Raw genomic sequence first — 27928 nt, forward strand, 5'->3', positions numbered from 1 at the left:
ATAAGTAGGAGTTTAATATCCCACTGGAGATCTAATAACGGTAATTAACTAATGAATAATTGATAAATTATGACTGCCCTTGAATATAATGTGCACTAGTAAATGTTACGGTGGTTTAGTAACAATGTAACATTCTCCTCTCTTTAGTGTTCTAGGGTCAAATAACACGAAATTTGATTCTCAAGTTGAGAAACTTTACTCCGTCCTAACATGTCTGGGAAGACCCAACGGTACCGACCGGCCGCCTTGTCGTCCTCAGCCCACAGGCGTCAGCACACAGCTCTCCCGGCCGTATGTCAGTTTCCGAGACCGGAGCCGCTACTTCTCAATCAAGTAGCTCCTCTCTTTGCCTCACAAGGGCTGAACGTACCCCGCTTGTCAAAAGCCGTGGGTGCACCGGATGGTCACCCATCCAAGTGCTAGCCTAGCCCGACAACGCTTACCTTCGGTGATCTGACGGGAACCGGTGTTACCACTGATTCAAGATCGTTGGCTAAATTGACTTTAGCTGTACCATGTACAGGTGACATGTGAAAATTTGTGGGAGGTCGTCACTCGGCTCTGCATTTCCCGCTTTACGCACTAAATATTTTCGGTAGGAGATACACGCCATCAACTTAAATACGACCTTTCCCGCCCGGCTAGCCGCATGGTCTCAAGCGCTGCTTTCCGAGCCAGGCGGGTTAGTCGCGAGGTCCGCTGTGCCGACGAGCCTGTGGATGGTTTTTATGAAGGTTTTCCATCTACCTCGGCGAAAGAGGGCTGGTTCCCCTTATTCTGCCTCAGTTTGTGTCGGCGATTGCAACGCAAACACCATTTCCACGTGCGCGTACACCATAATTATTCCACAACGCAAACATTTGGGGTTACACTCGTTTGGTATGGGACGACCCCGGGAGGAGGGGGGGGGGGGTTACACTGGGGGCCGAACCGCACAATAATCCTGGGTTCGGTGTGTGGGATGGGTGGACTGCTGTGGCCTGTTGTGGGTTTGTGATCCACTGAGGCCTACGACGAAGCCTCTCTCTCGTTTCTAGGTCCCCGGTTTAATGCATACTCTATAAACATAGCTATGACCTTTCTATCAGAATGCATTTGTATGTTCTTTCGGACATGTCCTTTCCCTTTCTTTTCCTTCCTCCACTCTCTTCCTTCCATTAAACGACATGTTTCAGGGCTGCAGATTCCTCGTTGTGTTTGATCTTTCTGACATATCTGAAAGATACCACGTATTGGTATAATTGATATGCCTAGATACAACTTTTTAAGTGCTGATGCACAAGTAAATCCGACTTCCTGCGGGAATTTCAAAGTAGCTACGAAGGAAATGTACAGGAATTGCGGATCAATGGTGCTTGGTGAGAATGTGTGTTGGCCGTGAAGCATGCTGACAAGAGTCCCTGCAGGGCTGACAAACACCGTATCTGGATGGCGCAGCGGTTAACACAACTGTCTAGTAAGCAAAATATTCTGGGTTCAAACCTCGGTCTGCCATACATTTTCTCTCTACGCCACTGTTTCTGGGTAGTGTCCAGATGCAGCTGACAACAGTAATCCCTTCCCTTCGCTTTACTTTCTCGCCCTCCTCCTTCCATTTAAGCATAGGAGCTGTTTGTTACAGTTACTTCCTTGAGGGATGAAAGCAGCGTGAACAAAACGTACATAATGAAGACCAGAAAAGACACCGCCCTCCCGGCATAACAAACATTATGGCCGCACGCCCGCGGTTGTTTACGTTCATTTATTACTTTATATTTTTTTAATTACAACTAACGTTATTTTATGTTTATTTTCCTTCTATGTTTATTTATTGCGTATGTCACTGGACAATAATGAAAAATAAAAAGGGACCGCCCACCATGCGTAACAAACATAAAAGACCGCACACCCGCGGCTTTACGTTAGTTGTTACAATGTGAATCCCTCAAAATACAGACGACACCGGAGAACGTCGTCTCCAATAAAAATGCCGTACGTCGCCGCCAGTGTTCTTGTGCTCAGAATTATACACGCCCTATGAAGTTACCTTCTCATATCTGGTACACTCCAGCTGCTGAGAGAGGCCAAGAACACAACTCCCAAAAGTTTGTCATAGTACTGTCGATAGCGCTGGTGATGCTGAATACGAGTAACACGTTCCTGTAAAAAAGTCCAAAGTCATCACCGCTCTTGTCGCTGTCGTGGAACAGATAAGACATTGATATTCCTTTGATCCTTGTCACGCAATTAGTCCTAGTGCCAGGGAAAAACGTCTAATCCAAGTCTATGGATCCACTGCATGTTGAGCCATGCGGAGAAGAAGGGCAGTCATTTTCCTTATCAAATGCCACAACTCCGCAGAAGATCCGCATTCCAGACGATGTAGGTCAGTGTTAGGTTGTGTCAGGTAGACAACACTCGCTGAAAGTGGAGATTCGGCCGTATTAACGGTATGGACCCGTTGCCGCGTGATATGTTTTTGGTTGCTCACAAGATGCCAGGTCATCTGGGATTCGAGTCGAGAAGAGAGTGGTGTATCGTAAGCCAACCACGGGCAAAGTTTTCGCAGGTTGTTGTTCCGTCACATTCCGATTATGTATTATCATTCGCTTCGGATATCGGAGCAAGCCTCCAGAACCAACACTAACTTCCACATGTCACACTTTTCCACATCTCATAAGGTTCGCACACGCATTAGGCGATTTCCGCCAGAGAGGGTGATTTTAGATGGTCGTCGTTTTAAGACCTTATGGCATGTAATACTTATTATGTCCGCAGCTCGTGGTCCCGCGGTAGCGTTCTCGCTTCCAGATCTCGGGGTCCCGGGTTCGAATCCGGCGGGGTCAGGAATTTTCACCTCCCTCTAGATGGCGGGGTGTGTTGTGTCGTCTTCATAATCATCATTCGTCCCCGTTACATCAGCGGAAGGCAACGCAAACCACCACCACTAGGACCTTGCCTAATAAGGCTGTGCGAGTCCCTGGCATGGTTCCTCTAAGATCTGTCAAGACCCGTGGGACTTCATCAACGCTTATTATGTTATTGCACAATGTCCCTGTTGAAAATTCACCTAATACAATGTTCCTTCAAACACGTACGCCTTAAAAGATTTGGACACCTGTGACGCGTTTGATTCCCACCTCGGGCTGGCAGAAATTTTCACATGTGACTGACAAATAGTACAGCTTAAGGCAATTTGCGAATGAAATTACGTAAAATGCAGAATGCCTATATCCGTAAGTAGTTGCGAACACGATGTTACACAAATGTTGGCAGGTTCCTTTACTCATACGTGTGCCCTCAGGCGGAGAAGCCGACTGCTGTTGTGCGCTTCGCAGCTCCCACGGCGAGTTGACAGACTGGTTTCAGGAAAAACAGAATGTCACCTGAAGTCCTATCTTTCTGAGATCAGAAGTAGATATTATCATAACAGGGACAGACGTGAATAAGTACTAAACGAAGTATGCTATCGGTGAAGAGTGCACTCCACAGATAACAGCAGGTAGAACTAAAAAGATAATAAAAACTATGCGTTCACAGCAGTGTCGAGAAACATGTGTCATTGTTTTCTAGAAAATAAGTGGTCGTGGCAATGCGAATTTTTATGTACGTGGAGTATACAGTAGTTCTTTGACGGACATCGATTCTCCAGTGGTTTGGGATCAGCAAAAGGCAAAAACGTCTTGGGAAAAGTAGTTTCACATCCGATCAAGGTGTTGTGTTTCACTAATTTCTGTTCCACAAGGTCTAGTATGAATCTATGGTGGTTAATACTCGCCTATCTCAATTAATATTGATACTAGTATCCTTTTAAAAGAAGATGGTTTCGTAAAACAATCATCAAGATTTCCGTTTCCCCGTCTGCTAATTCATTTTTTCAAGCAGAATATTCGTTTCTCTTTTCACAACTGTTCACTGACACGGCATAGAAGAAGTACAGATTTATTTGTAGGGTCCGTGGCCATTATAGCTTGTTCTCTGTGCATGCAGCACTGACGTGTGCTTTGAGGCCCGTCTTTTTCCCGTTTGCTTCAATGCGCTCTTCATCCCGCGTTTTGAGGAACGTATAAATGCCCACTTATGAGCATAGTCAGTTAGCATAACACCATGATTGCCTCAAAAATTCACCCAGTTTCACCGTATACGACAACGCCTGGCTCTTCGTCTTTTTCGAAGTTGATGAATCCACATATTTCCACTGCTCGCTTTCCTCTTTTTTTCTCTGGATCAGACTGATACAACCCGTTATCGTCCACGATGGCGGCTAAATAAGTCATCTCCATTGGCCAGCAGTATTTCCTCTACTGCTTCATATCAGCGGTGTGTTTGACGAGGTGTAGGTAGTCGCAGACTCCAGAGGGTGGGAACCTTTGTCATGTTCAATATGTCACGCAAGATGTTGAAAACTGAAACAGGTCTTTCACTTCTTTCTATGTACTTATTTATTTTATATTTGTTGCCTGTTTTATTAGAGCCCATTTCAATGGATATACAGGGTGATTCAGCTGCCTCTAACGATCCGTTTTACGCAACCTGCACTGTGTCAGTATCGGCTGCTCAGTATAGAAAAAAGAAGCTTGACAAGTGCGAGTAAGACTCACTGTATGTGGGTTCCGAACAAACTATGTTATGAAACTTCCTGGCAGATTAAAACTGTGTGCCGACCGAGACTCGAGCTCGGGACCTTCGCCTTTCGTGGACAAGTGCTCTACCATCTGGCTAAGCCATGTCGTCGCAATATCCTCTCTTTCAGGGGTGCTAGTTCTACAAGGTTCGCAGGAGAGCTTCTGTAAAGTTTGGAAGATAGGAGACGAGGTACTGGCAGAAGTAAAGCTGTGAAGAGCGGGCGTGAGTCATACTCAGGTGGTAGAGCACTTGCCCGCGAAAGGCAAAGGTCTCGTGTTCGAGTCTCGTTCCGGCACACAGTTTTAATCTGTCAGGAAGTTTCATCTCAGCGCACACTTCGCAACAGAGGGAAAATCTGGAAGCTGTATTAAGTATATAGATTGTTCATCTACAGGTTCTGATGAGTGAGTTCGCGAGTACCAAATTAAGTGTTACAAATGGCCGTATATTTTGATTGCATTGACTTAAAAGCTTAAGGGGACCTGTACGTGAATAACTCTCAAAAAATCCATTTTTTAAATTTTTGCGTCAAAAAATTCTCTGTAGCTTTCTTAATGAGAAAATGTTTACTTCCATGAAAAGAAAGCACAGAAAGTACCAAAATTAGAGGAATTTAAAAGTGGCTGCAAGTATCACGACGTCCCCATGGCACACAGTCAGCTCTGTTAAAAAAAAAAAAAGTTTTGCTCTCATTTGTTTTGTTTCTGTGATTTTTTTAGTGCCTTAAGTTGACTAATCTGCTTATCCTTTGTTTATACCGGGAGTTTAGTCACTGTGTGCTGCTGTTTTGGCTCGAATATTTTCTTTACAGCGAAGCAAATGTGTGCGTGAGTTTCTTATTGTGTGCGTGAGATTTTTATTACGTTTGAAAGCAATGGGATGAATTAAAAATTTCGTTGATAAACAACGTAAATTTTATGGAAATAGGTTCACCAAACGGATTAACTGTGCTAATACTAAAATATAACGTGATACAACACTTGAATCAATTACTCCAAGTGCTTTGAAGCCAAAACTGAAATATTTCGACAACGGGGTTGACAGTATTAATGCCTATAATAGAGAGACGCCAACTATTGATTCAGGTTGCGTTATTATTGAAATCTCTGCTCTATCTGAACTAGTAAATAAAGCTTTGCAGTGTGAAGGTAGTTGAGGAGATACATGCAGAATTGTTTGCAATTATCATGATTTAAGTGAATGTGTGGCGTAACTAAAGACAGACTGTGTAACACAAATATTAAATTTGCTTATGCTATGAAATGTGTAGACAAGGGAAACTGAAGTGCACAAATTTTCTGTGGTCTTATTGACTTAACTACCGCTACAAGGTTTGGCAGGTACAATAAAATTATTCTACAGACTTTCGAAGATTTACCAAATGATAGTATGAAAAATGCTGTACAGGAAAACGTATGTATGAATGACAGCAATACATGTATGTCTCCAGCCCTGGATGCATCCTGGCAATGAAGAAGCCATGGTTCTCTAAATGGTGTAGTGACAGCTATGAAAGTATCAACAATTCTATATGGTAACGGATACCAAAAACTGTTCTAGTACTAGTAAATACTTTGAAAATAGGTGTGCTATTTGCTGTTCTATGTTTCAACGACGGTGCATTGTCAAGGCTTAATGTTATAGAACCGATTGGATTGCCTGGTGCAATAAATATGTATAGAGCTCTAATAGCCACTGGCCGAAGGAGACTCCTCAAAGCAGAAAAATCAGTGTCAGAAGCCACCAAAGAAACAAGAAGAAGAAATGTGAAAAAGAGAAGAGAGGAAGAACAATACAGGAAACAAGATGAACATGGACCTGGGATGCATTAGCGGACAATACTTCAATAGAAAAAACAGGTTTTAAATTTAACTTGAATTTCCCGAAAGTTAAATTATTTCATGTTCTGTTACACTTTGGCTAAAAACTACTAAAGGAAGAGCTGATATTTTGTATGCTTAAAACATGCTTCACTAAAACGTAGACTACTCTTGTGACTTAACTTTGAAAATAAAATAATTTTTCTTAAAAAACCTTTATTCGTTTCCAAAATTTTAGATAATCATGCTTGTAAAATTTTTATACCACTATTTACGAAAGCATCATCTGTTTAAAAGTCTGTTTTAAAAATAATAGTATAGAGAACTTACGGGAAAAAATAAACATTCTACTTTGTTTGTATTTTGAATAATATGTACCAATGATGTATATAAATAGGCAGCATGGTTTATTTCACTTGCAACAAAGAAATACAATAAAAAAGTGTGAGAGGTAAAGCTGTGGTTCTTACAAAAAGATGTTCCCAAAGATATCTTAAAAGGTTTCCCCTGACATTCACGGACCAGTCCCCTTAAATGTTCAACACAATCAAACAAACATATAACTTATAATTCGACATAAATTTCAATATGATACCTATTCTGTGCCTGAGAAAAAGGGGCATTAACACGAGGACAGACATACAGACAATATAGTGACTCTGCAAGGGCTGAGTTTTTAACGACTGATGTTCGGAATCCTAAAAAGAAAAACTAAAATAGATTTACATATACATTATTCTACAGTATGATTCAGCTGTCCCCGGCGTTCAGTTTTATGCAATCCGCATAATGACTGTATCATGAATGGTATCCAGACACGCTACAGCCACGTAATAAATGTAGGTAGTGTCTCACAGCTTTGGGCAACTGTTGGCAAACGAAATCCTGCTGTACAAAATACAAACGAGAACAGGCGATGAGTTTCAGGATATTTTCGGACGAAAATATACTCTACTTTGTTCATACTTAACCAAGTGTCTCCAGTCTTCATTTGTGTATTTAGCTGTGTAGTCAGACAGGTTTTGGATGTATCTTTAAGATCATTCCGTTTATAGTACTTAATCTATCGGGAATGGTTCGTTAAAGTTGCCTTGTAATGTGTATTTCACCATAGTCAAGAACAAAATTAACGGGAAATACTAAAATGGGAAGTATGGAAGTAACTACTTTCCAGTTTACAACACAATCAAAACATTAATGTGCAGGATGATTCAGCTGCCCTTACCGATTTTTATTAAGAAAAGTTGTAAGATAGGTCTAAGATGTCTTTGTGTGTTTTACCAGTAATTCTACGACATTTTGATGATGTGCTTTACATCTTCAGAGCGAACTTGACAGAAACATTGTTCTTTCATGTGGGGTTGCATAAAACTATATCGGTAGGGACACCTGAATGACTGTGTACATTAATCTCTTCACAGTGTTGCATACCGGAAACTTGTTACTTCCACATCTTCAATTTTTGTATTTCCAATTCTGAGACTGGGAAACAAGTTTTTAGGCAACGTTTCAGAACCGTTTACGAATGATTAATTACTACAAAAGGAACAAAGTTACAGAGATAAAGTTACGGAGACATCCAAAACCTGTATGACTACCGCTGATTACACAAAGAAAGGTTGGAGACACCTGGATAAGTAAACTACTGGCCATTAAAATTGCTACACCAAGAAGAAATGCAAATGCAAAAGAGTATTCATTGGACAAATATATTACACTAGAAGTAACATGTGATTACATTTTCACGCAGCTTGGGTGCAAAGATCCTGAGAAATCAATAACCAGAACAACCACCTCTGGCCCTAATAACGGCCATGACGCGCCTGGGCATGGGGACAAACAGAGCTTGGATGGCGTGTACAGGTACAGCTGCCCTTGCAGCTTCAACACGATACCACAGTTCAAAAAGAGTAGCGACTGGCGTATTGTGACGAGCCAGTTGCTCACACACCAGTGACCAGACGTTTCCGTTGGTGAGAGATCTCGAGAATTTGCTGGCCAGGGCAGCGGTCTGACATTTTCTGTATCCAGAAAAGTCCGTCCACGACCTGCAACATATGGTCTTGCATTATCCTGCTGAAATGTAGCTTTGCGCAGGGACCGAATGGAGGGTAGAGCCACGGGTCGTAACACATCTGAAATGTAACGTCCACTGTTCAAAGTGCCGTCAATGCAAACAAGAGTTGACCGAGACGTGTAACCAATGGCAGCCCATACCATCACGCCTGGTGATACGTCAGTGTGGTGATGACAAATACACGCTTCCAATGTGCGTTCACCGTGATGTCGCCAAACACGGATGCGACCTTCATGATGCTGTAAACAGAGCCTGTATTCATCGGAGAAAATGACGTTTTGCCATTCGTGCACCCAGGTTCGCCGTTGAGTACACCATCGCAGGCGCTCCTGTCTGTGATGCAGCGTCAACGATAATCGCAGCCATGGTCTCCGAGCTGATAGTCCATGCTGCTGCAAACGTCGTCGAACTGTTGGTGCAGATGATTATTGTCTTGCGAACGTCCTCATCTGTTTTCTCAGGGATCGAGACGTGGCTGCACGATCCGTTACAGTCATGCGGATAAGATGCCTGTCATCTCGAGTGCTAGTGATACAAGGCCGTTGGGATCCAGCACGGCGTTCCGTATTACCCTCCTGAAACCACCTATTCCTTATTCTGCTAACAGTCATTGGGTCTCGACCAACGCGAGCAGCAATGTCGCCATAAGATAAATCGCAATCGCGATTGGCTACAATCCGACCTTTATCAAAGTCGGAAACGTGATGGTAGGAATTTCTCCTCCTTACACGAGGCATGACAACAACATTTCACCAGGTAACGCCGGTCAACTGCTGTATGTGTGTGAGATATCGGTCAGAAATTTTCCTCATGTCGGCACGTTGTAGGTGTCGCCACCGGCGCCAACCTTTTGTGAATGCTCTGAAAAGCTAATCATTTGAGTATCACATCATCTTCTTCCTGTCGGTTAAACTTCGCGTCTGTAGCACGTCATCTTCGAGGTGTAGCAATTTTAATGGCCAGTAGTGCATAACAGAAGTAAGGTATTTCGTGGTCCAAAAATACCGCATAACTCATGGTCCATCCTCACTTGTATTTTTACTGCATGATTCCGTTTGAAAACAGTCGCCCAAAGCTCTGACAAGAAACTTATAACAATTACGTGGCTGTCGACTGTCTGGATACTTTTACCAATAATGACACAGTGCTGGTTGCATAAAACGGATCGCTAGGTGCAGCTCAATCACCCTCTACATCCACTGAAGTGTACTATAACAAAACAAGCAACAAATAAAAAATAAATAAATACATAGATAATATCCTCTAACTTGATACGCCAGACTTCTCTAGCAAATCCTCGTTCTTCGTCATTCAGACTTGCGTGACCACACTACATGTGTATACACCACCTAACCATTGATCATTCGATAACGCATTGTTGGCATGCACTTATACCACCTTAGTATGGATCGTTGCACGTTGTTCCCTTCAAATGCAGAGAACAGACTACCACAGTATAATCCAGTTAATCAATGAGCTGTCTCATTTACATTACTCTTGCAGCTTTCTTCGCTACTTCTGTGCTTATACAGGGTGTTACAAAAAGGTGCGGCCAAACTTTCAGGAAACAATCCTCACACACAAAGAAAGAAAATATGTTATGTGGGCATGTGTCCGGAAACGCTTAATTTCCATGTTAGAGCTCATTTTATTACTTCTCTTCAAATCACGTTAATCATGGAATGGAAACACACAGCAACAGAACTTACCAGCGTGACTTCAAACACTTTGTTACAGGAAATGTTCAAAATGTCCTCCGTTAGCGAGGATACATGCATCCACCCTCCGCCGCATGGAATCCTGATGCGTTGATGCAGTCCTGGAGAATGGCGCATTGTATCACAGCCGTCCACAATATGAGCACGAAGAGTCTCTACATTTGGTACCAGGGTTGCGTAGACAAGAGCTCTCAAATGCCCCCATAAGTGATAGTCAAGAGGGTTGAGGTCAGGAGAGCGTGGAGGCCATGGAATTGGTCCGCCTCTACCAATCCATCGGTCACCGAATCTGTTGTTGAGAAGCGTACGAACACTTCGACTGAAATGTGCAGGAGCTCCATCGTGCATGAACCACATGTTGTGTCGTACTTGTAAAGGCACATGTTCTAGCAACACAGGTAGAGTATCCCGTATGAAATCATGATAACGTGCTCCATTGAGCGTAGGTGGAAGAACATGGGGCCCAATGAAGACATCACCAACAATGCCTGCCCAAACGTCCACAGAAAATCTGTGTTGATGACGTGATTGCACAATTGCGTGCGGATTCTCGTCAGTCCACACATGTTGATTGTGAAAATTTACAATTTGATCACGTTGGAATGAAGCCTCATCCATAAAGAGAACATTTGCACTGAAATGAGGATTGACACTGTTGGATGAACCATTCGCAGAAGTGTAGTCGTGGAGGCCAATCAGCTGCTGATAGTGCCTGCACACGCTGTACATGGTACGGAAACAACTGGTTCTCCCGTAGCACTCTCCACACAGTGAGGTGGTCAACGGTACCTTGTACAGCAGCAGCTTCTCTGACGCTGACATTAGTGTTATCGTCAACTGCACGGAGAATTGCCTCGTCCATTGCAGGTGTCCTCGTCGTTGTAGGTCTTCCCCAGTCGCGAGTCATAGGCTGGAATGTTCCGCGTTCCTTAAGACGCCGATCAATTGCTTCGAACGTCTTCCTGTTGGGACACCTTCGTTCTGGAAATCTGTCTCGATACAAAAAACGTACCGCGCCACGGTTATTGCCCCGTGCTAATCCGTACATCAAATGGGCATCTGCCAACTCCGCATTTGTAAACATCGCACTGACTCCAAAACCACGTTCGTGATGAACACTAACCTGTTGATGCTCCGTACTGATGTGCTTGGTGCTAGTACTGTAGAGCTATGAGTCGCATGTCAACACAAGCACCGAAATCAACATTACCTTCCTTCAATTGGGCCAACTGGCGGTGAATCGAGGAAGTACAGTGCATACTGACGAAACTAAAATGAGCTCTAACATGAAAATTAAGAATTTCCGGACACATGTCCACATAACAGCTTTTCTTTATTTGTGTGTGAGGAATGTTTCCTGAAAGTTTGGCCGTACCTTTTTGTAACACCCTGTATTTCAGAGTTTAGGAGGATAGCAGATGCCTGTCTGTAAACAAACGAAGAAGTAACTACAGCTCTCCATTTTTTCGACCTAACATTTAAAATATTGTGACTGACTGGGCCTTAAAGATCTATATTGACAACGTATTCCAGTTACATGGCGCTTACTTTAAAACTTTTCATTCCCTAGCCCCAAAGGTAAAGCGAGCTCTAACACATTTTAGAGGGAGGGTCTTTGCAGGTAAATGCTAGGCGAGCTGTTAATGTGACATACGGAGTTCCAGTTGTGAATATTTCGGAGGTAACTTCCAGTTTCCGAATTTGTCTTACTACCAAGGGGAGTCTTGGCCAGGACCAGGGTGGTAACTATTTTTAACTAAATTCTTTGATAAAAGAATTGATCAAACTGTAAGTATATTTGTTTATGTGTGTATGGTGTTACGTGAATGAGTTCATGGAAATGAACAGTATCGAAAAAGTTTTGAAACTGGATTAACAAAAACTATAGAAAGTTTAAAATGCTGGTTTAAATGCTTCAGGTGTTCTACGTAGTCTCCCCCACCCCCACTTGATTATAACGCACAGAAAGTTAAAACAACCATCTAAAGTACACCTAGAAATGGAAATAGTTGAAATTTTTGTAGAGTTAACATGCTTTTATGAAAACAATACATTGTATTGGAGCTATAAACAGTACGTTTAATGTACACACATTGCATCTCTAACATATTCCAGCAAATTAGGGATCGTAGAACCACAGAAGTGAAGATGCAGAAGGTAAAAATGATAATGTTAATGTTTCAGAAGTAATGGAACCACACATGTTACGAATATCAAATAGTCTATTCGCATAATGAATAGGGAGTAAGGAAGTGTCTGAAGTTAAAATAAACATCGTATGGACAACATTGCCGAATGAACTCAAGTTATGCTGGAAGAAGAAGGTATTTTCCGTACAGAATATGAGACAAGTGAAAATTTCTTTGTATGTTACTTCAAGGTGTCTGTTATTAGTGTCGTCATAGAATACGTACCGGCTCGTTTCTACAGAGGACCACTAAGGATGGCTAAAGGGGGCTTTAGCATAAAAAATTAATTATCAGTTCCGGTTACTAGCTCCTTATCTCAAAGTAGTTCAGAATCGTGTGCGAAGGGTACAGTTCTTAGTAAATATTAATAACATCTTATTAGGCCTTGTTGAAAGCAGATAGGAACGGTGATCCCAAACTGGGATCACCACATCCCGATGTGGCTGGTGATATCCCGCTGTGTATGGAATGGAAAGAGGTGGTCCCATGCTAGCAACCTGAGCGATTCGGCGTAGTGGTTATGACATTGGACTCAGTTTCCGGGGAGGGAGGGCGCAGTTTTATGGTTCCGTGTGGTCTCCCTGTATCTCATTAGGCAAATGCAGCGATGGTTCCTGTGTGAATAATACGACTGTTTTCCTTTCCCGTCCTTCCCAACCCATGCTTATTGTCTAATAACAGGACTCAGGACGGGACGTAAAGCTCAAGCTCCCTTCCGCCGTGCTGGCTATTATTCTGTCTTGCTCTCAAAACAATGGTACGTGCAGTTTCAAGATACAGTAGGGCTACTCGATGTTCGATCGACCAAAGGAGGATTCCTGGACAATAGACGTTGCAATCCCAGGAGAGTCTCTTCCTCTACAGCTTCTGTCTGCGTCGGTGCTCGTCAACAGACACCCCTTTTCCAGATTACTGATTCAGTATTCACGCCGTCTCTGCCGGCCTGGTACTGTTCCCTATAGGTAACACGGTGCTCGTCCATTGTAGTCTTCTTTGCGACTCCTCAACGTAGAACTATTGGTGTCCGCTCTTGGGTACTCCAAGTCGATCTGCTAGTATGCCATACTGGAAAGCGGCAGACAGTGATGGACTTGATATTTGTTTCCGAAAAACATCCGGTTATTTAATGGATGTCCCTGCCGGATCTCCGACCAAATATTAGTCTCAGCGGATCTACTTTCGTGTGTGACTCACTTGCTTAGCGCCTATAACAATGACGTTCCATTGTTATGAGGAACGTCTTTTATAAGTAAGCTACGTTTCTAGAAAATTATTGCTTAAAGAAATAGAGTGCAACATCCTGTATCGAGAGAAAGTAAAGGTATGAATTGCGACTTACCATCGTTGGAATCGTACAGGTATATGACGCTCTTCCAGCCGTAGTGGCAGACGACGTCAATAATGGCCTGGTGGTAGTCGGGCCGCATGCTGATGGCGTAATCCAGCAGACCCGACGATGGAGCCAGCACCTAAGGGAACAACATTGTCTAAGGTATGTGCAATGTGATATTCCAGCATGGTAATGTTACTTCAGATGAATTCTCCATTTGTGAGACTCACTCCAAAAGAAATGCACTTTATTCTTTTTTAACATCCATTTTCTTTTGTATGATTTTGTATATTTGTACGATATGTTGATACACTCTTGACAGACTAAATATCATTTTTCTCATAATCTTTCTGCGTTTCAGCTACCTTACGCCACCGTGGAACTCAGGTCTGTATTAGGGAGACACTTTTCAGAAGTCTTCAGAAAGGAGACAATATTCTACATAACCCGTTTCAGCTACTCCTACTGGGATGGATAATATGTTCAGTTACGCGACTGTCAGCCAAACTCGGATTACGAATACGCTACACATTGTCAAGAGAATATGCAGCACTCGGTTGGCAGCTATAAAACAGCGGGTTGCTTCAGACGAACATCAAGTACAGCAGCCATCTTGACAGACTGCTACGACAGAGCGATTTGTCAAAGAAGCTTGAATTAAATTTGAATACAAGCGGGAAGAATGTTTCCATGAACTCAGTGAAAAGCAAAGATAGAGGGAAAAAGTAGGACTTTTGATGAAGTGTTGCGCAATTCTTTTCGAATGGCTCTCGTAAATCTATAATGTTGCAAAAAATAATTGCAACATCCTTCATAAGTGCTCATAGACTCAAAAAGACAGTAGCTTCTAAGTGAATAAGGTTGTACCAATGCACTGAAATTATGAGAGTGAAACATCATTAACAAGTAAAATATCTATATTTCGTAACGAGCATGAGGTGCTGTGACGTCCAACGTATCTGAAAGCATTAGGGCATGAAGAGGACGAGTTATTTCTAAGGAATTACTTTCATTGTTCATAGCTCTGGGATAAGAAATGTTAATGACTTGCAACATGCCCACTGCAGTATTAGCGAAGGTGCTACATTACTTCTGCTCTTAAGCTCTGTTTCTCCGTTATTACTCCCCAATCGGCAAATTATTATTAGTGGATTCATTCAGTTTATCGATTTAGTCATATAATGAATTATGTCTTCCTTCAGTGCTGGATAATTTTATGGGCAATAAAGGCTTTAATTAACCATATGTACTGTTCATTCAACATCCATTTTTCTCAACCAATATTACCGTACAGGGATGAATGAGCCATTGTTAGAATTGTCTTTTAATCGGCGTCTGACATTAATTATCGATTCTGCACTCAAATATACAGTTTTTGGAAAATTTTAACATAAAGTAGACATAGGCAAAAAGACATCCTGGATGCTCAGCTTCATATCTATGTCTTACGAAGCTAGCTTATTAACAACGAAAAAGAGACTCCCTTTTAATATTGTGTTATTAGAGATACCATGTTCTTTGTCTTTAAAGTTCTAATGAATTGGATAATTTGGGTACAGCATTGTCGTAGGTAATAACCGTGACCATTGCGGTAGTCCGTTACCTCTGCGCATGATACAAACTGACTTATCTAAATGAATATACTTACTTGAACTGTAATTTACCGACTGCTACTACGGCCTGACTTGCTTATTTTATTCCGAATACAAAATATATTTTTGGGCACGTGGAAATGTGTATGCAGGGATGTATCATAATTTCACGATTTTTATTTCATGAAGTTCGGTTCGTTTTTAAAGGTGATTTCTCTTCATTCCCACAACTACCCTTGTCCCAGCGACTACACTTATTCCAAATACCGTCGTCATTGAAAAATACAAAATTACAAATGTTTGGCATGGTTCCCTTGGTAGTGAATGATTGCGAATTACGAAATGTAATGTACGTTTTGCAATCGTTCTTCCTCTAAAATTTCAAGCTACACTTTGATTCAGAAAAATTCCGTACGCCACAAGATAGTAATTTCTTGCACAGAAACATAACGAATACCGCAAACGCGGCTTTTCGCGGATGATGCTGTAGTATACAGAGAAGTTGCAGCATTATAAAATTGTAGCGAAATGCAGGAAGATCTGCAGCGGATAGGCACTTGGTGTAGGGAGTGGCAACTGACCCTTAACATAGACAAATGTAATGTATTGCGAACACATAGAAAGAAGGATCCTTTATTGTATGATTATATGATGGCGGAACAAACACTGGTAGCAGTTACTTCTGTTAAATATCTGGGAGTATGCGTGCGGAACGATTTGAAATGGAATGATCATATAAAATTAATTGTTGGTAAGGCGGGTACCAGGTTGAGATTCATTGGGAGAGTCCTTAGAAAATGTAGTCCATCAACAAAGGAGGTGGCTTACAAAACACTCGTTCGACCTATACTTGAATATTGCTCATCAGTGTGGGATCCGTACCAGATCGGGTTGATGGAGGAGATAGAGAAGATCCAAAGAAGGGTGGCGCGTTTCCTCACAGGGTTATTTGGTAAGCGTGATAGCTTTACAGAGATGTTTAGCAAACTCAAGTGGCACACTCTGCAAGAGAGGCGCTCTGCATCGCGGTGTAGCTTGGTCGCCAGGTTTCGAGAGGGTGAGTTTCTGGATGAGGTATCGAAAATACTGCTTCCCCCTACTTATACCTCCAGTGGAGATCACGAATGTATAATTTGAGAGATTCGAGCGCTCACGGAGGCTTTCAGACAGTAGTTCTTCCCGCGAACTATACGCGACTAGAACAGAAAAGGCAGGTAATGACAGTGACACGTAGAGTGCCCTCCGCCACACACCGTTGGGTTTCTTGCGGAGTATGAATGTAGATGTAGAATGTAGATGTAGAAACGCGGAGGGAATGATTAAACTAAACATAGTCTCGAGATTCATGAATTGTTTTTTCTGTTGTACCCAGACACAGATCTCAACGCGTCTGAATCTCATGTGCGCTGGCAACGACCTCAGTCTGATTTAAATATTGTGCCCAGCAAGCATATCATGAACAGTAACGTTAATTCCCAAAATATTTCAACAGACAAAAATTGTTTCTCTGTTGGATACAGTTTAACATGGCATTCCAAGGTGGCTTCCGATACTGAGTATGCAACTGCACTAAAGAATAATCCTTAAAAAATGACAAAAACTAACGTATAATGTGAAGTGTGAGGATATAAGACTGTCACAGTCTTCACTCTACGTAGAATCATCCAGCTGCAGCTGAGAAACTATGAAAGCGGTGTTCTCGGGATAATTTTCTGTAACTTCACGCACTTCTTCCAACTCTTTGTGCTAGAGATTGCAAGGGCGAATAAATTCACCCAAGAGGAACAACCAGATGTTACGGCATGCTCATTCGCGTTGGTCATATCCCGCCCTCTTCACTATTAAAACAAGGAGTGTTGTGGTTGGCAGGAGAGCCAACCGTGTTTTTCTACAGGAGGCCGAAATTCACGCGTTCTAGCTCACGCAGGCTGGCGTGAGGTCTGGAACATGACAAGGTAATTAGAATTGAGAAAAAACGGACGTCGCTGGTGGAATACTTAACTTTAATCCATTCATGGAGAACGTCGCTCTTTATGGTACATGATTCACAATATCAATAGTACGGATACTGGCGCCTTGCTAGGTCGTAGCAAATAACGTAGCTGAAGGCTATGCTAACTATCGTCTCGGCAAATGAGAGCGTAGAAGTCAGTGAACCATCGCTAGCAAAGTCGGCTGTACAACTGGGGCGAGTGCTAGGAAGTCTCTCTAGACCTGCCGTGTGGCGGCGATCGGTCTGCAATCACTGATAGTGGCGACACGAGGGTCCGACATATATTACCGGACCGCGGCCGATTTAAAGGCTACCACCTAGCAAGTGTGGTGTCTGGCGGTGACACCACAAGGAGATACTTCTTAGCCTGGGAAACAGACTGCATTAAATCATTTGTCACTCTACGGGCTGCGCTATTACAAGTGTGTATTCATTTCCTACATCTACATCTGGTTAACTACTCAGCAATACACACTTAAGAGCCTGACAGTGGGTTTATGGGACGACATTCAGACCACACCTCTATCTTCCATTCCTGAACAATGCATGGGAAAAATTAACAATGAAATCTTTCCGTACAAACTCTGATTTCTCATATTGTACTATAATGATAATTTCCTCCTAAGCCGATTGGCGTCAATAAAACATTTTCGCATTCGGACGACAAAGCTGGTGACTGAAATTTTGTGAAAAAATCACCTCACAGCTTTCGTGGAAGGAGACTTTCTCCAGCCAGAACATGGTGGCTGTTGTTCCCCGAATCGTCCTAAATGGACTGTGGTGGAAGTGTAAGAGGCTGGCTCAAAGTAGAGCTATTTCCAGTTGTGATTTAGTATCCTTTGTGCTTAAGAAAGTTACTTGTGAATTCTGAAAAACAAGAATCGAAAGTGAATCTCCAGGAGCGGGCGAGGAATTCTTTTTAGTCTTTTTCTGGTTTTCTGTCCAACTGTCGCCTTTTACTGACAGTGCTAGTACTCAATCTTACGTCAGCGTGTGGAGCCGTTAACTAACTGCCTGAACGTAGTGCACTAGGAGAGGTTAAGTTGAATCAGATGTCATATATCTCTATGGTAATTTGACCATGACTTATCCTGTAGACTTTGAACCGCAGTCGTGTTTTATTGTTGTGGAGATCAGAAATACGATTAGTTGTGGAGATTGTTGCCGAAAGTTGTTGGAAGCAAGTTGGAGACACTGTAATTACTGGCAGCAGTGTAAGAGAAACTTCGCGTGAAAAGTATTCAGCAACTTGACGATTGTTCAAACTGTTCATGTTAGAGCAGGGGCAGCCAAGATTGCGGCAGGCGCGCCGTCCCTGTGAACAAGTGCCAAAGCACTCAGCCTTGTTTCATATTTCCCCCACCACAACGCCACACTCTCTAAGGGGGGAAGAGGCGGAAAACAGCGAACTCACCGCACTGGAATGGCAGTACGGTCGCACTGCATAGCTCTGGGTTTTATATTTCACATTCCTGCACAACAAAGCTCACAAACAAAACAAATTTTTCAGTGTTATTTAATTCTTTTTGGCGTCATGAAGATATAATTTTATCTGGTACAAACTGTCGGCATACAGACAAACACCGACAGTTTGACAGAGTTTTGCACTCATGTTGCTGAGTAATCGTGGCTTATTTGATTTCATAATCGAAAAAACGTCTTTCACACAAATATGTCGCTATAAATATGTACCACTTTTGCAAACTCTCTACGGAGACGAAAACTCTAACTGAGAAAAGCAATGTACTTTCTAACGTCCTAGACAGTTCTAACTTAAAAAGATTTGCCATTAAAGGTAGGATTACCTTGAGTGTCAGTCGGTTACATCTGCACATGTACAGTGGAGCTTAACAACCGAAATGGCAAACGGTCTCGAAAACAGCTCAGAAACAGATATAAGATTCACAGTATCTTCAAAATTTTTAAAAAACTATCCTTGTAATTCTTTCAAGACCACGGTCAATTCATCAAAACTTGAGTTTTCTTTAATGCTGATGAGCTTACGGATCTGGACATTGTCATAATGTGGCCCTTCTACTAAGTGATTTGCTTTTTAAATGCATCCCCATCACATGTTCAAGTGTGTGCGAAGTTCTAAGAGACCAAACTGCTGAGGTCATCGGTCCCTCCCTAGACTTACACACAATTTAAACTAACTTATACTATGAACAACACACGCACACCGATCCTCGAGGGAGGACTCGAACCTCTGGCGGTGGGGGCCGCGCAGTCCGTGACTAACCGCGCGGCCACTCAGCTGGGCGGCAACCCATCAAATAAGAAAGAAGTTACCTTGCTATTCCTTACTTTGGGCAGTAGGCAGTCAAGTACACTTAAAACGCGAAGTCCACATTCCATCCCAGATGTTCCAATTTTCATTCTAGCACTCCAATGTCCTTCACAAATTCAAAAAATCGAAATATTGTTCCAGGCATGCCACTTTGACTTAACCAACTTAGTGAAGGACGCACAGACTTCGTTCAGTTCAACTTAAAAGTTGTTGCAACTTACAATGGAATAACCCTTGTGACTTAAGAATTTTTACTATTTATACCACCACTTTCTTCACGTGCTTCAGGCCTGAAAATGTAGCATAAAGTGTTTTTTGATGTATAGAACATTGAACCTCATCTGTCGATCGTTGTAATTTTTTGGTCTTTCATTGCCAACTAATCTTCAAATTGTTACTGCATGATACTGTAATGTCGATTCATAAAAAATATGCAGTACTTGTCGCCAATGCGAAGTGAGAATTCGCATCTCTCTCTTCCGCTACTGGACACTGCCTTGCCGCAGAGGATACACCGGTTCCCGTCAGATCACCGAGTATAAGCGCTGTCGGGAGTGCCCGGCATTTCATGGGTGACGATCCGGGCCACCATTCGCTGTTGCAATTTTTCGGTGTGCACTCAGCCTTGTGGTGCCAATTGGGAATCTACTGGACCGAATAGTAGAGCCTCTGATCAAAGAAAATCGTCTTAACGGCCGGGAGAGCGGTGTACTGACTACACGCCCCTCCTATCCGGATCCTCATCTGAGGAGGATACGGCGGTCGGATGGTCCCGGTGGGCCAGTTGTGGCCTGAAGACGGACTGCTCTGCCATTCCCATTAACTTTAAATGACTGCTAGACTGACTCTTTTTGTGCAAACAGCCACTTGACCTGTAAATGTCCTTCACAACATGTAAAAAATAGCGGTGGCCGAGCGGTTCTAGGCACTACAGTCTGGAACCGCGCGACCGTTACGGTCACAAGTTCCAATCCTGCCTCGGGCATGGATGTGTATGATGTCCTTAGGTTAGTTAGGTTTAAGTAGTTCTAAGTTCTAAGGGACTGATGACCTCAGAAGTTAAGTCCCATAGTGCTCAGAGCTATTTGAGCAACCTTTTCATTTCTTTTTTTTTTTTTTTATCAAATAGCGAAGGTTGAACACCACTGACAGCACCATTCAGCCGAACTCAGAGAGTTCTACCGACCGAAAATTGCCGCACCGCAATGCTAAACGAAACGCGCTGTTCCGAGCAGTTCCGAGAAGAACCGAATAAAGCCGAGTGAGAGGGCGGGCCTTGGTCCGCAAGTAGCCCGCGCACGCTGTATTAGAGGTCGCCAACGCCGAATGAATTCACAGAAGTGAAACAACCAAACGTTAAGAGATTTTCATTCACATTGCTCATCTCCTGCAGTCCAGTTGCCGGATCTCGGATTATTTCTGAAAGTACATGGTATCCAGTGAAGGAGCCCCTGATTTCAAAATCAAATATCTCGAAAACTAAGATCGATAAACGAGTACAACAAACAGTACGTTGATTACGAAAGCCGTAAGAATTTAATACAGAAGTAAGACTCGTACAAAGTTACCAAACATTAGGTTGTAGCACAAGTTCGTAGCTTTTATTTTTCTTTTCATCTTGGTATTCTGATTGCTATGGGTTTAATTATCGATATAATTTTTTTTTGTATTCAGTACTGCTATTTGAATTGTGATGCAGAAATTGTGAGTGGATTGAGTTCAAGAGAGGGACGACAACAGCGGAGGGAGAAATATTTCCGCCGTGTATGGGGATAATGCCATTGGCCAAAGCATGACACGCTAACGGTTTTCTAGTTTTAGGGGGGATCATTTAGACACTAGTGACTCTCCACTTTCAGGAAGACCTTCAGGGTTTGATGCAGGTTATTGAAATGCATTAATCCACGGTGATCCACGTCAGTGTGCTCTGCAAACGTGATGAACTGTGAACATTCCACCATCGTGCGACATTTTCAATGTATGGGAAGGTTTAAAAATCGTGTGCGTGGGTTCCTACATGCTCTAAGCCAAAAATCATGAAAATCAGCAGGGGGCCATACGTGCATTGCAGCTTGCTCTTCATCAATTGGTTCATGAACAACAACGACCTTTTCTATTATATATACTTACTGGTGACGAGTAATTGTGTCTTTATGCTAGCATAGGGGAAAGGAAGGAGTTGTTGAGTCCAGCCAAAGCAGCAACTCCCCGTATACAGACATACGTGCATTAACTGAAGATAATGTTATGCTTGTGGAGGGATAGCGACGGTTTGGCGTACAAATTGCTTTCCTGAGGTGTAACCATCAATGCTGACATTTACTGTCAACAACTGAGACGTCTTGCAGACGCGATCCAAGAACAACGACCTGGAAGACTGTGTGGTGTGGTGCTACTCCGCAGTGACACCCGCCCGCATTCTCCTAGACTGACAAAAAGCACTGTACACTTGTTGGTTGGGAAAGTCATTCCGCACTCGCCTTATTCATCTCAACTGGCGCCCTCAGATTTTCACCTTTTGCTCTCTCTGTCGAACAACCTTCAAGAAACTTCTTTTCGGGGAGAAAATGCTGTCAGAAAGTTGCTCGACGAGATACTCCCCTACATATGTTCTTAGTCACCCAGGGATGATTTCTCATAATACATTATATACTATACAGAAAAGTGGAATTCCACGATAATTAGTATAGTCGGATTTCTCAAGTTTCTCAAGTATAGGGCAGGGTATTACTCTATTCATTTTTCGGGTATATTTACTTTCCGCCATAGTTCTACTATCATCTCGGAAACGAACTATGAAATTTGCCATCAAATTCTGTATTGTCTAAGCGGAAATGGATTTAGAAGCTAGGCAGATCGTCGATTCGAGCTCGTCCCCAGTGGTGCGATGGTTTTGGTGTAAAGTGTCTTTCAATATTTTGTATGGAAACATCTATAGGCTCTGTATGAGTTTTTTCTGCGGGCTAGAACGCTTCAAACCAGTCTCTGGTGAAATTCTTCGGACGGATTTCTTTGGATTTTGCTAAATAATTCCAGCAACCATGGCGACATTTTTAGGAGTAACTACAGTTTTCCCGGGGACAACATGCCACTGTATATCATCAACCATGCTGCCTGTCCTTTGGAATTTTTCGAGGAGCTTGCGATGGTTTTCGTTTGGGTCCTTTTGTAAAATTAAATCGTGTTTTAAAACTATCCTGTATTGGCATAAGACTATGCTTTAACCCGTGTTATTCTAGTACCAAAATAAAACACGTTGTTCAATGGAATACATAATATCAACCTCTTCCTTCGGTACGCTAACCTCCTCTCGCATTTCAACCGTGGAACTGATCGCTCTGAGCTGCAGCACGCTACTGATAGCAAATGTATTTCGATAACAGTGCTATCTGTTAGCAGCTTTCCTAAGTACTTTAAAACCTCTGTATAACTACCGTACCAAACTTTTGCAACTTTCATAATAAACATATCGTTTCTCCCACTAGTCCATGGATCTTCGTTTTCGAAATATAAGTAAATTAGTGCAAAGATTTGATCTGGATACGCCACCAAACATTTCCAACTAAATCTGTGGAACATTGCGTAGAGTAATTTGTTTCGTTCTCTGCCTGTCGACAAGGAAGAGTGGATCCTGGCCACGACAGCTAGTCTGATCTCACTCGAAGCTACGGCAGCTTCGAAGCACTGATGAAAGGAACGTGTCAGTAACGTTGTTCTATCTTGTAGGACTCCTAATAGAAGTTTAGAGATATAAAGCAATCCTCCTGCTACGAATGGTGTCTATGATCTTTTCTGTACGTGTGTAGGGTTCATGGTAATGTCATCTTCTGTATTCAACATTTTCTTTGACTGGACCAAGGATTCTCATTCAGATCTTGCTCTTCTTTCCAAATTCTCTGTCAGACTACTTCAGCTCACAGCAATCCTTAGTCCGCCATATATAATCTCAGTTGTGTTAATATTTAGTAGTGTCATATTCTGGCGTTAATGTACATCGATTTCTTTCTTGTAACAGTTTTGGTTAGTTGATACGACGTTTCCATTTCTGTGTTGTGTGATGCAAAAGTTTCTCTCTAAAGACATCTAATCACCTGAGTCCTAACAACATGAAAAATGTATTTTAATATTTTTCACAAAATTTATCTTTATCATCATAGTAATCAACGAATACAAGAATAAACTGGCAAAAAAGATGCAGTCATTTATTTTAAGGAGGTGGTTTCACTTTGGAATATAATTTTATTACCGATGAGAAAAACAGATACAAAAATAACTGAAGGTGAAGCTGTCAAAAGGACGCAACAGTAAAGAATTGGTGTGACTGTAAGCACAGATACAGATATTTCAAATATTAAATACGAATATATCCTGATAGGGGAAGAGCCTAGTGTTGTATTTTTAAAATATGCAAAAATTTAAGCATGTCTGCTTAAAAATACGTCAGATCCGTACCGTTGCGCCCTTTTGACAGCGGCGCCTTCATTTTTTTTCCTCACTGATAACGAGCTTCCGAATTTTCCAAAGAGATCTACAAGGAATTCGCAGGAAGGGCATTATTACAACTCGACAAATTTATCAACGATAATAGTTACACCAAGCGAAAAATGAATACGAAATCGCAACAATTGTCTTACTTCACTTATATCGATAAGAAACGATGAAAAGCTCTGAAGAAATGTACGAAATTGGTTTTTAGTGTCAACTCGAGATACTTATCAACGGTAATAGTAGTGTCAACTCGACAAACTTATCAAAGATAGTATTTACACCGACTCAATAACGAATTCCAGGAAGTCTATGGATAACGGAGTTAAACTGTTAACGTCGCTATTATGATGATAAAACGTCCCAAAATACTACATTTTAAGGGCTCTGTCATTCCTATCGCGGTTTATTTAGTTGTGTTTTATAGAACTTCTGATGTCCCGAATTTTTCCTACAATATAATGAAGTAATTCTTATCCGAAACTAGGTCGACCCAAATAAAAAAAAATGCCAATTTTATTCGTTTTCGTAGACAACTCACGCTTGACGAAACATTTGATTACGGCAGAACTGTTTTCACAGAAAAGCACCTAAAGATTCCTAAGACGGTTTCCCTGTATCACCTGCACTGAATCCGATCCTCCGTACTGACCCAGTTAAAGGAAGTATTATGTTTTTATAGGTAACTCGGATTCTAGGTGGTGTATCAAGATGAACTATCTACTAGACTTTAAATTAGACTTCCAAAGCACAATTGTGAAAATCGTGTGAAGCAGTTTTTGCGAGATACGCGTACAAACATACGGACAGACAGACAGACTGACAAACAATAAATCTAAAAATAAATGCTTTCGTTTATATTGCTATTATAAAGACCAATCACATAGACTTCTCTTAAATGTCTCCTATACACAGATGTCGACCAGCTACAATTTTATTACATGTATAGATTGTTGATTGTTTCCAATCGTTAAGAATTGGGCATCTGAATCCCAGCATCGCAGTGCCTCTCTTTCAGATGACGGAGGAAGTGGAGGTCCAAAATAGCAACCGCAGATGGACACACAGAGAGTCGGTACAATGTGGTACTGGATAATGGGCGGCGTAGTAGTAAACAGGACGAGAGAGTACGTTACAGTTTTACATGAAGAACAAACAACGGGAAAACGTTGTCCGGGTTGGGCGCTACATTTGTTGGACAAATTGCAAACTCTGGGATGATTTCTCAATGATTGTACCTTTTAAAAAGTGTTGACTCAATTCAGTGCTTCGATTTACTGCTGAATTAGACTCTGGTCCACCAGTTCTCACCAGAACAACAGCGATCCGAGGTATTTTTGGTTCGGAGACAGCCATTAATTACAAAGGGTTGAAGTCGATTTCATCTGCCGGAAAAGTTACAGGTTACGGCCAGTTAGTTTATGCTAAAGGGGTTTTTCTTGTCATGCACTTTACAAAGAGGTACAGAACAATTTGTGAATGCTGCGAAACTCCATTGGACCACCTAGTGTGAAAAAATATATCAAAAGGCATAGATTGGAAAACAATGAAAGATGCTTTGGCAATGCGAAGACTATAGACTCTATAGAACTGATCATTCCCAGAACTGGCGACTTCGGGATTTCACCTATTTCTGGACCTGATAAAAAGGCGGTTAACGTTTGCAGTTGACTCACAAGGTAACAGGAGGCTTTGGTGAATACTTTGCAGACTTCCTGTTTTCGCAGGTCTTGGATGTAATTTTCTCATTAAGCGAATGGTAAATGATATTGTATAATGATACTATGCAGTATTATTGAAGTTTATCCTAGACTGCTCAGTGATAATACCAACAGTATTGTGGCGATAAACACGCTGCTGCAGTCGTGATTGATAAATCTGTTGCAAACAGAAAAGTTGATGAATGATAAATTTGTTCAAGGAGCGTTGCAGACCACTCATGAAAACTTATTCAGGGGTTGAAAGAAAAAAAATTCATTAGTTTCTTTATGTTGTTGGTCAAACACTTGACATATTACTAGAAATATATGTCTGCTTACATAGACACTTTGTCCCCATTGGAGTCTCAAGTACGGAATTTTTATTCATTACAAAATTATGATAAACGTGTAGAAGTGATTTACCCTGATTCTGCTGAACTTCCCAATCTGTCAAATGCAACAGTGCGTGGCTGATCGCATTGTGATTAATCTGTGGAATTAGCTGTAGCTCTAATAATTGTTTCTTTGTTGGTTCAGGCATCAAAGCAACCTACCTATAAAAATGTTGAATGGATAACCATAAGTTCTCGGGGATGTAATAGGTTTTATGAGTCAACTATAAATTTACTTCTTGTGACATGACATCTCAAAAGTGACCAACTCATTTATACGAAAAAATAACAGTTTTACGTTCTTGTCCAACACCTCTCCCTGGATAAATTTCTGTGAATGACCATCCCCCCATGATCAAACGACAGCATGCTACAATGAGATATACATCTCCACGAAGTCAGTGCTTATGTACTACGCTATGATACTTCGTTACTGGCAATTATTTCGAAGACTTGAAATCTGAAAGTGCAGTTTCATCTTAAAGTAGTTGAGATACATGTGCAATAAGGGAGTGTACGTTTGGTAAGCAATGTATACAGACACATACACGCCCACAAACAGAAACACACACACATAAGTACGTATGTACACAACTTTGCGTTAGTTAATTTTAAAAGAAAAGTCTTGCTTCCTCGCTGTACGCCACAGGCCCGCTTTTTTGTGGCCGACATATCACCCGATTCATTTTTAGTATTTCTGATTTAGTGTTTATCTGCCCTACAAAACATCCCACATACCCGGCGATGGTTTGTATATTTCGATACACTCTAACAACAACGCTCTTTCGTCTTGTTTTGAACTCATTTGCAGCACAACAACAATAATTGACGGACATGACAGGGCCTGTATCACGCGAGCATGCCCGCAGGAGACTGGCAAGGATATCGTTGATACTGCTCACAGACGGCACAATACGGGTGGCGCCCAATAAGTGTCGTAACACAATTTTTTCTCGGCTAGTTTCCGTTGAAAGAATGCGGAATTTGTTACGGAACATTGTGGAATGTTCTCACCTCGGCTTCTATAACAAATCCGATAGCTTCAAAATGGGGTCTGTAACGGAGGTGCGTGCCACGCAAAGAGCTGTCATTTACATGTACAGGGTGACGCAGGAAATGTGTTACCAAATTTGTTTTTTAATATAAACTTTATTGTCAATACAATCTAAAAGGAACATATACTACAATGAAGAGCCGTCCATTGAGATTTCTTCTATCTCAGCACATGCTCAATATGTCCACCATTTCATTTCCTAACTTTCTTCAAACGAACATTGAACTTAGCGATTACCCTACGGCACATGTCTTCCGTAATTTCACTGCAGGCTTGAAGAATAAGTCTTCTCAGCTCCATTAAATCACGGGGACGTTTCGGGAATTTTTTTTCCTTTACGTACCACCCAAAGAAAAAAGTCAAATAGATTGAGGTCTGGACTATTCGGGGGCCAATTTTGTCCGTCATTGAAGCGACCTGGAAACCTGAGTGAAATGGTCCGCATGTCTAAATGCTCGTGTAAAAACTCCAACGCAGTGTTGGCAGTATGTGGCCATGCTCCATCTTGCATGAACCACTGCGTGTTGAAGGGAAAGGCAGTAGCAAGAAGCTCTGAAATGAAGCTATTGCGAAGCATGCTCAAATAACGCTCGCTGTTCACAGTTTCTTCAAAGAAAAAGGGTCCAGTAAGTCCGTGACTGGAAATTGCTGCCCACGCTGTAATCTTCGGAGCATAATGTTGC

At 41.9% G+C, this 27928-nt stretch overlaps 1 protein-coding gene across 2 annotated transcripts in view; it reads right to left on the bottom strand.

The window, feature by feature from the left end:
* The window catches only part of LOC126267265 (glutamate receptor 1-like), a 1125091-nt gene that overhangs the window by 417767 nt on the left and 679396 nt on the right, over positions 1–27928 (bottom strand). For both annotated transcript variants that reach the window (XM_049972331.1, XM_049972330.1), the window contains exon 4: positions 13749–13878. In XM_049972331.1, the coding sequence (XP_049828288.1) occupies positions 13749–13878 (130 nt within the window). The remainder of the gene's footprint in view (positions 1–13748; positions 13879–27928) is intronic.

This window comes from Schistocerca gregaria, chromosome 4, assembly GCF_023897955.1.
Source record: "Schistocerca gregaria isolate iqSchGreg1 chromosome 4, iqSchGreg1.2, whole genome shotgun sequence".
Lineage (NCBI taxonomy): Eukaryota > Metazoa > Arthropoda > Insecta > Orthoptera > Acrididae > Schistocerca > Schistocerca gregaria.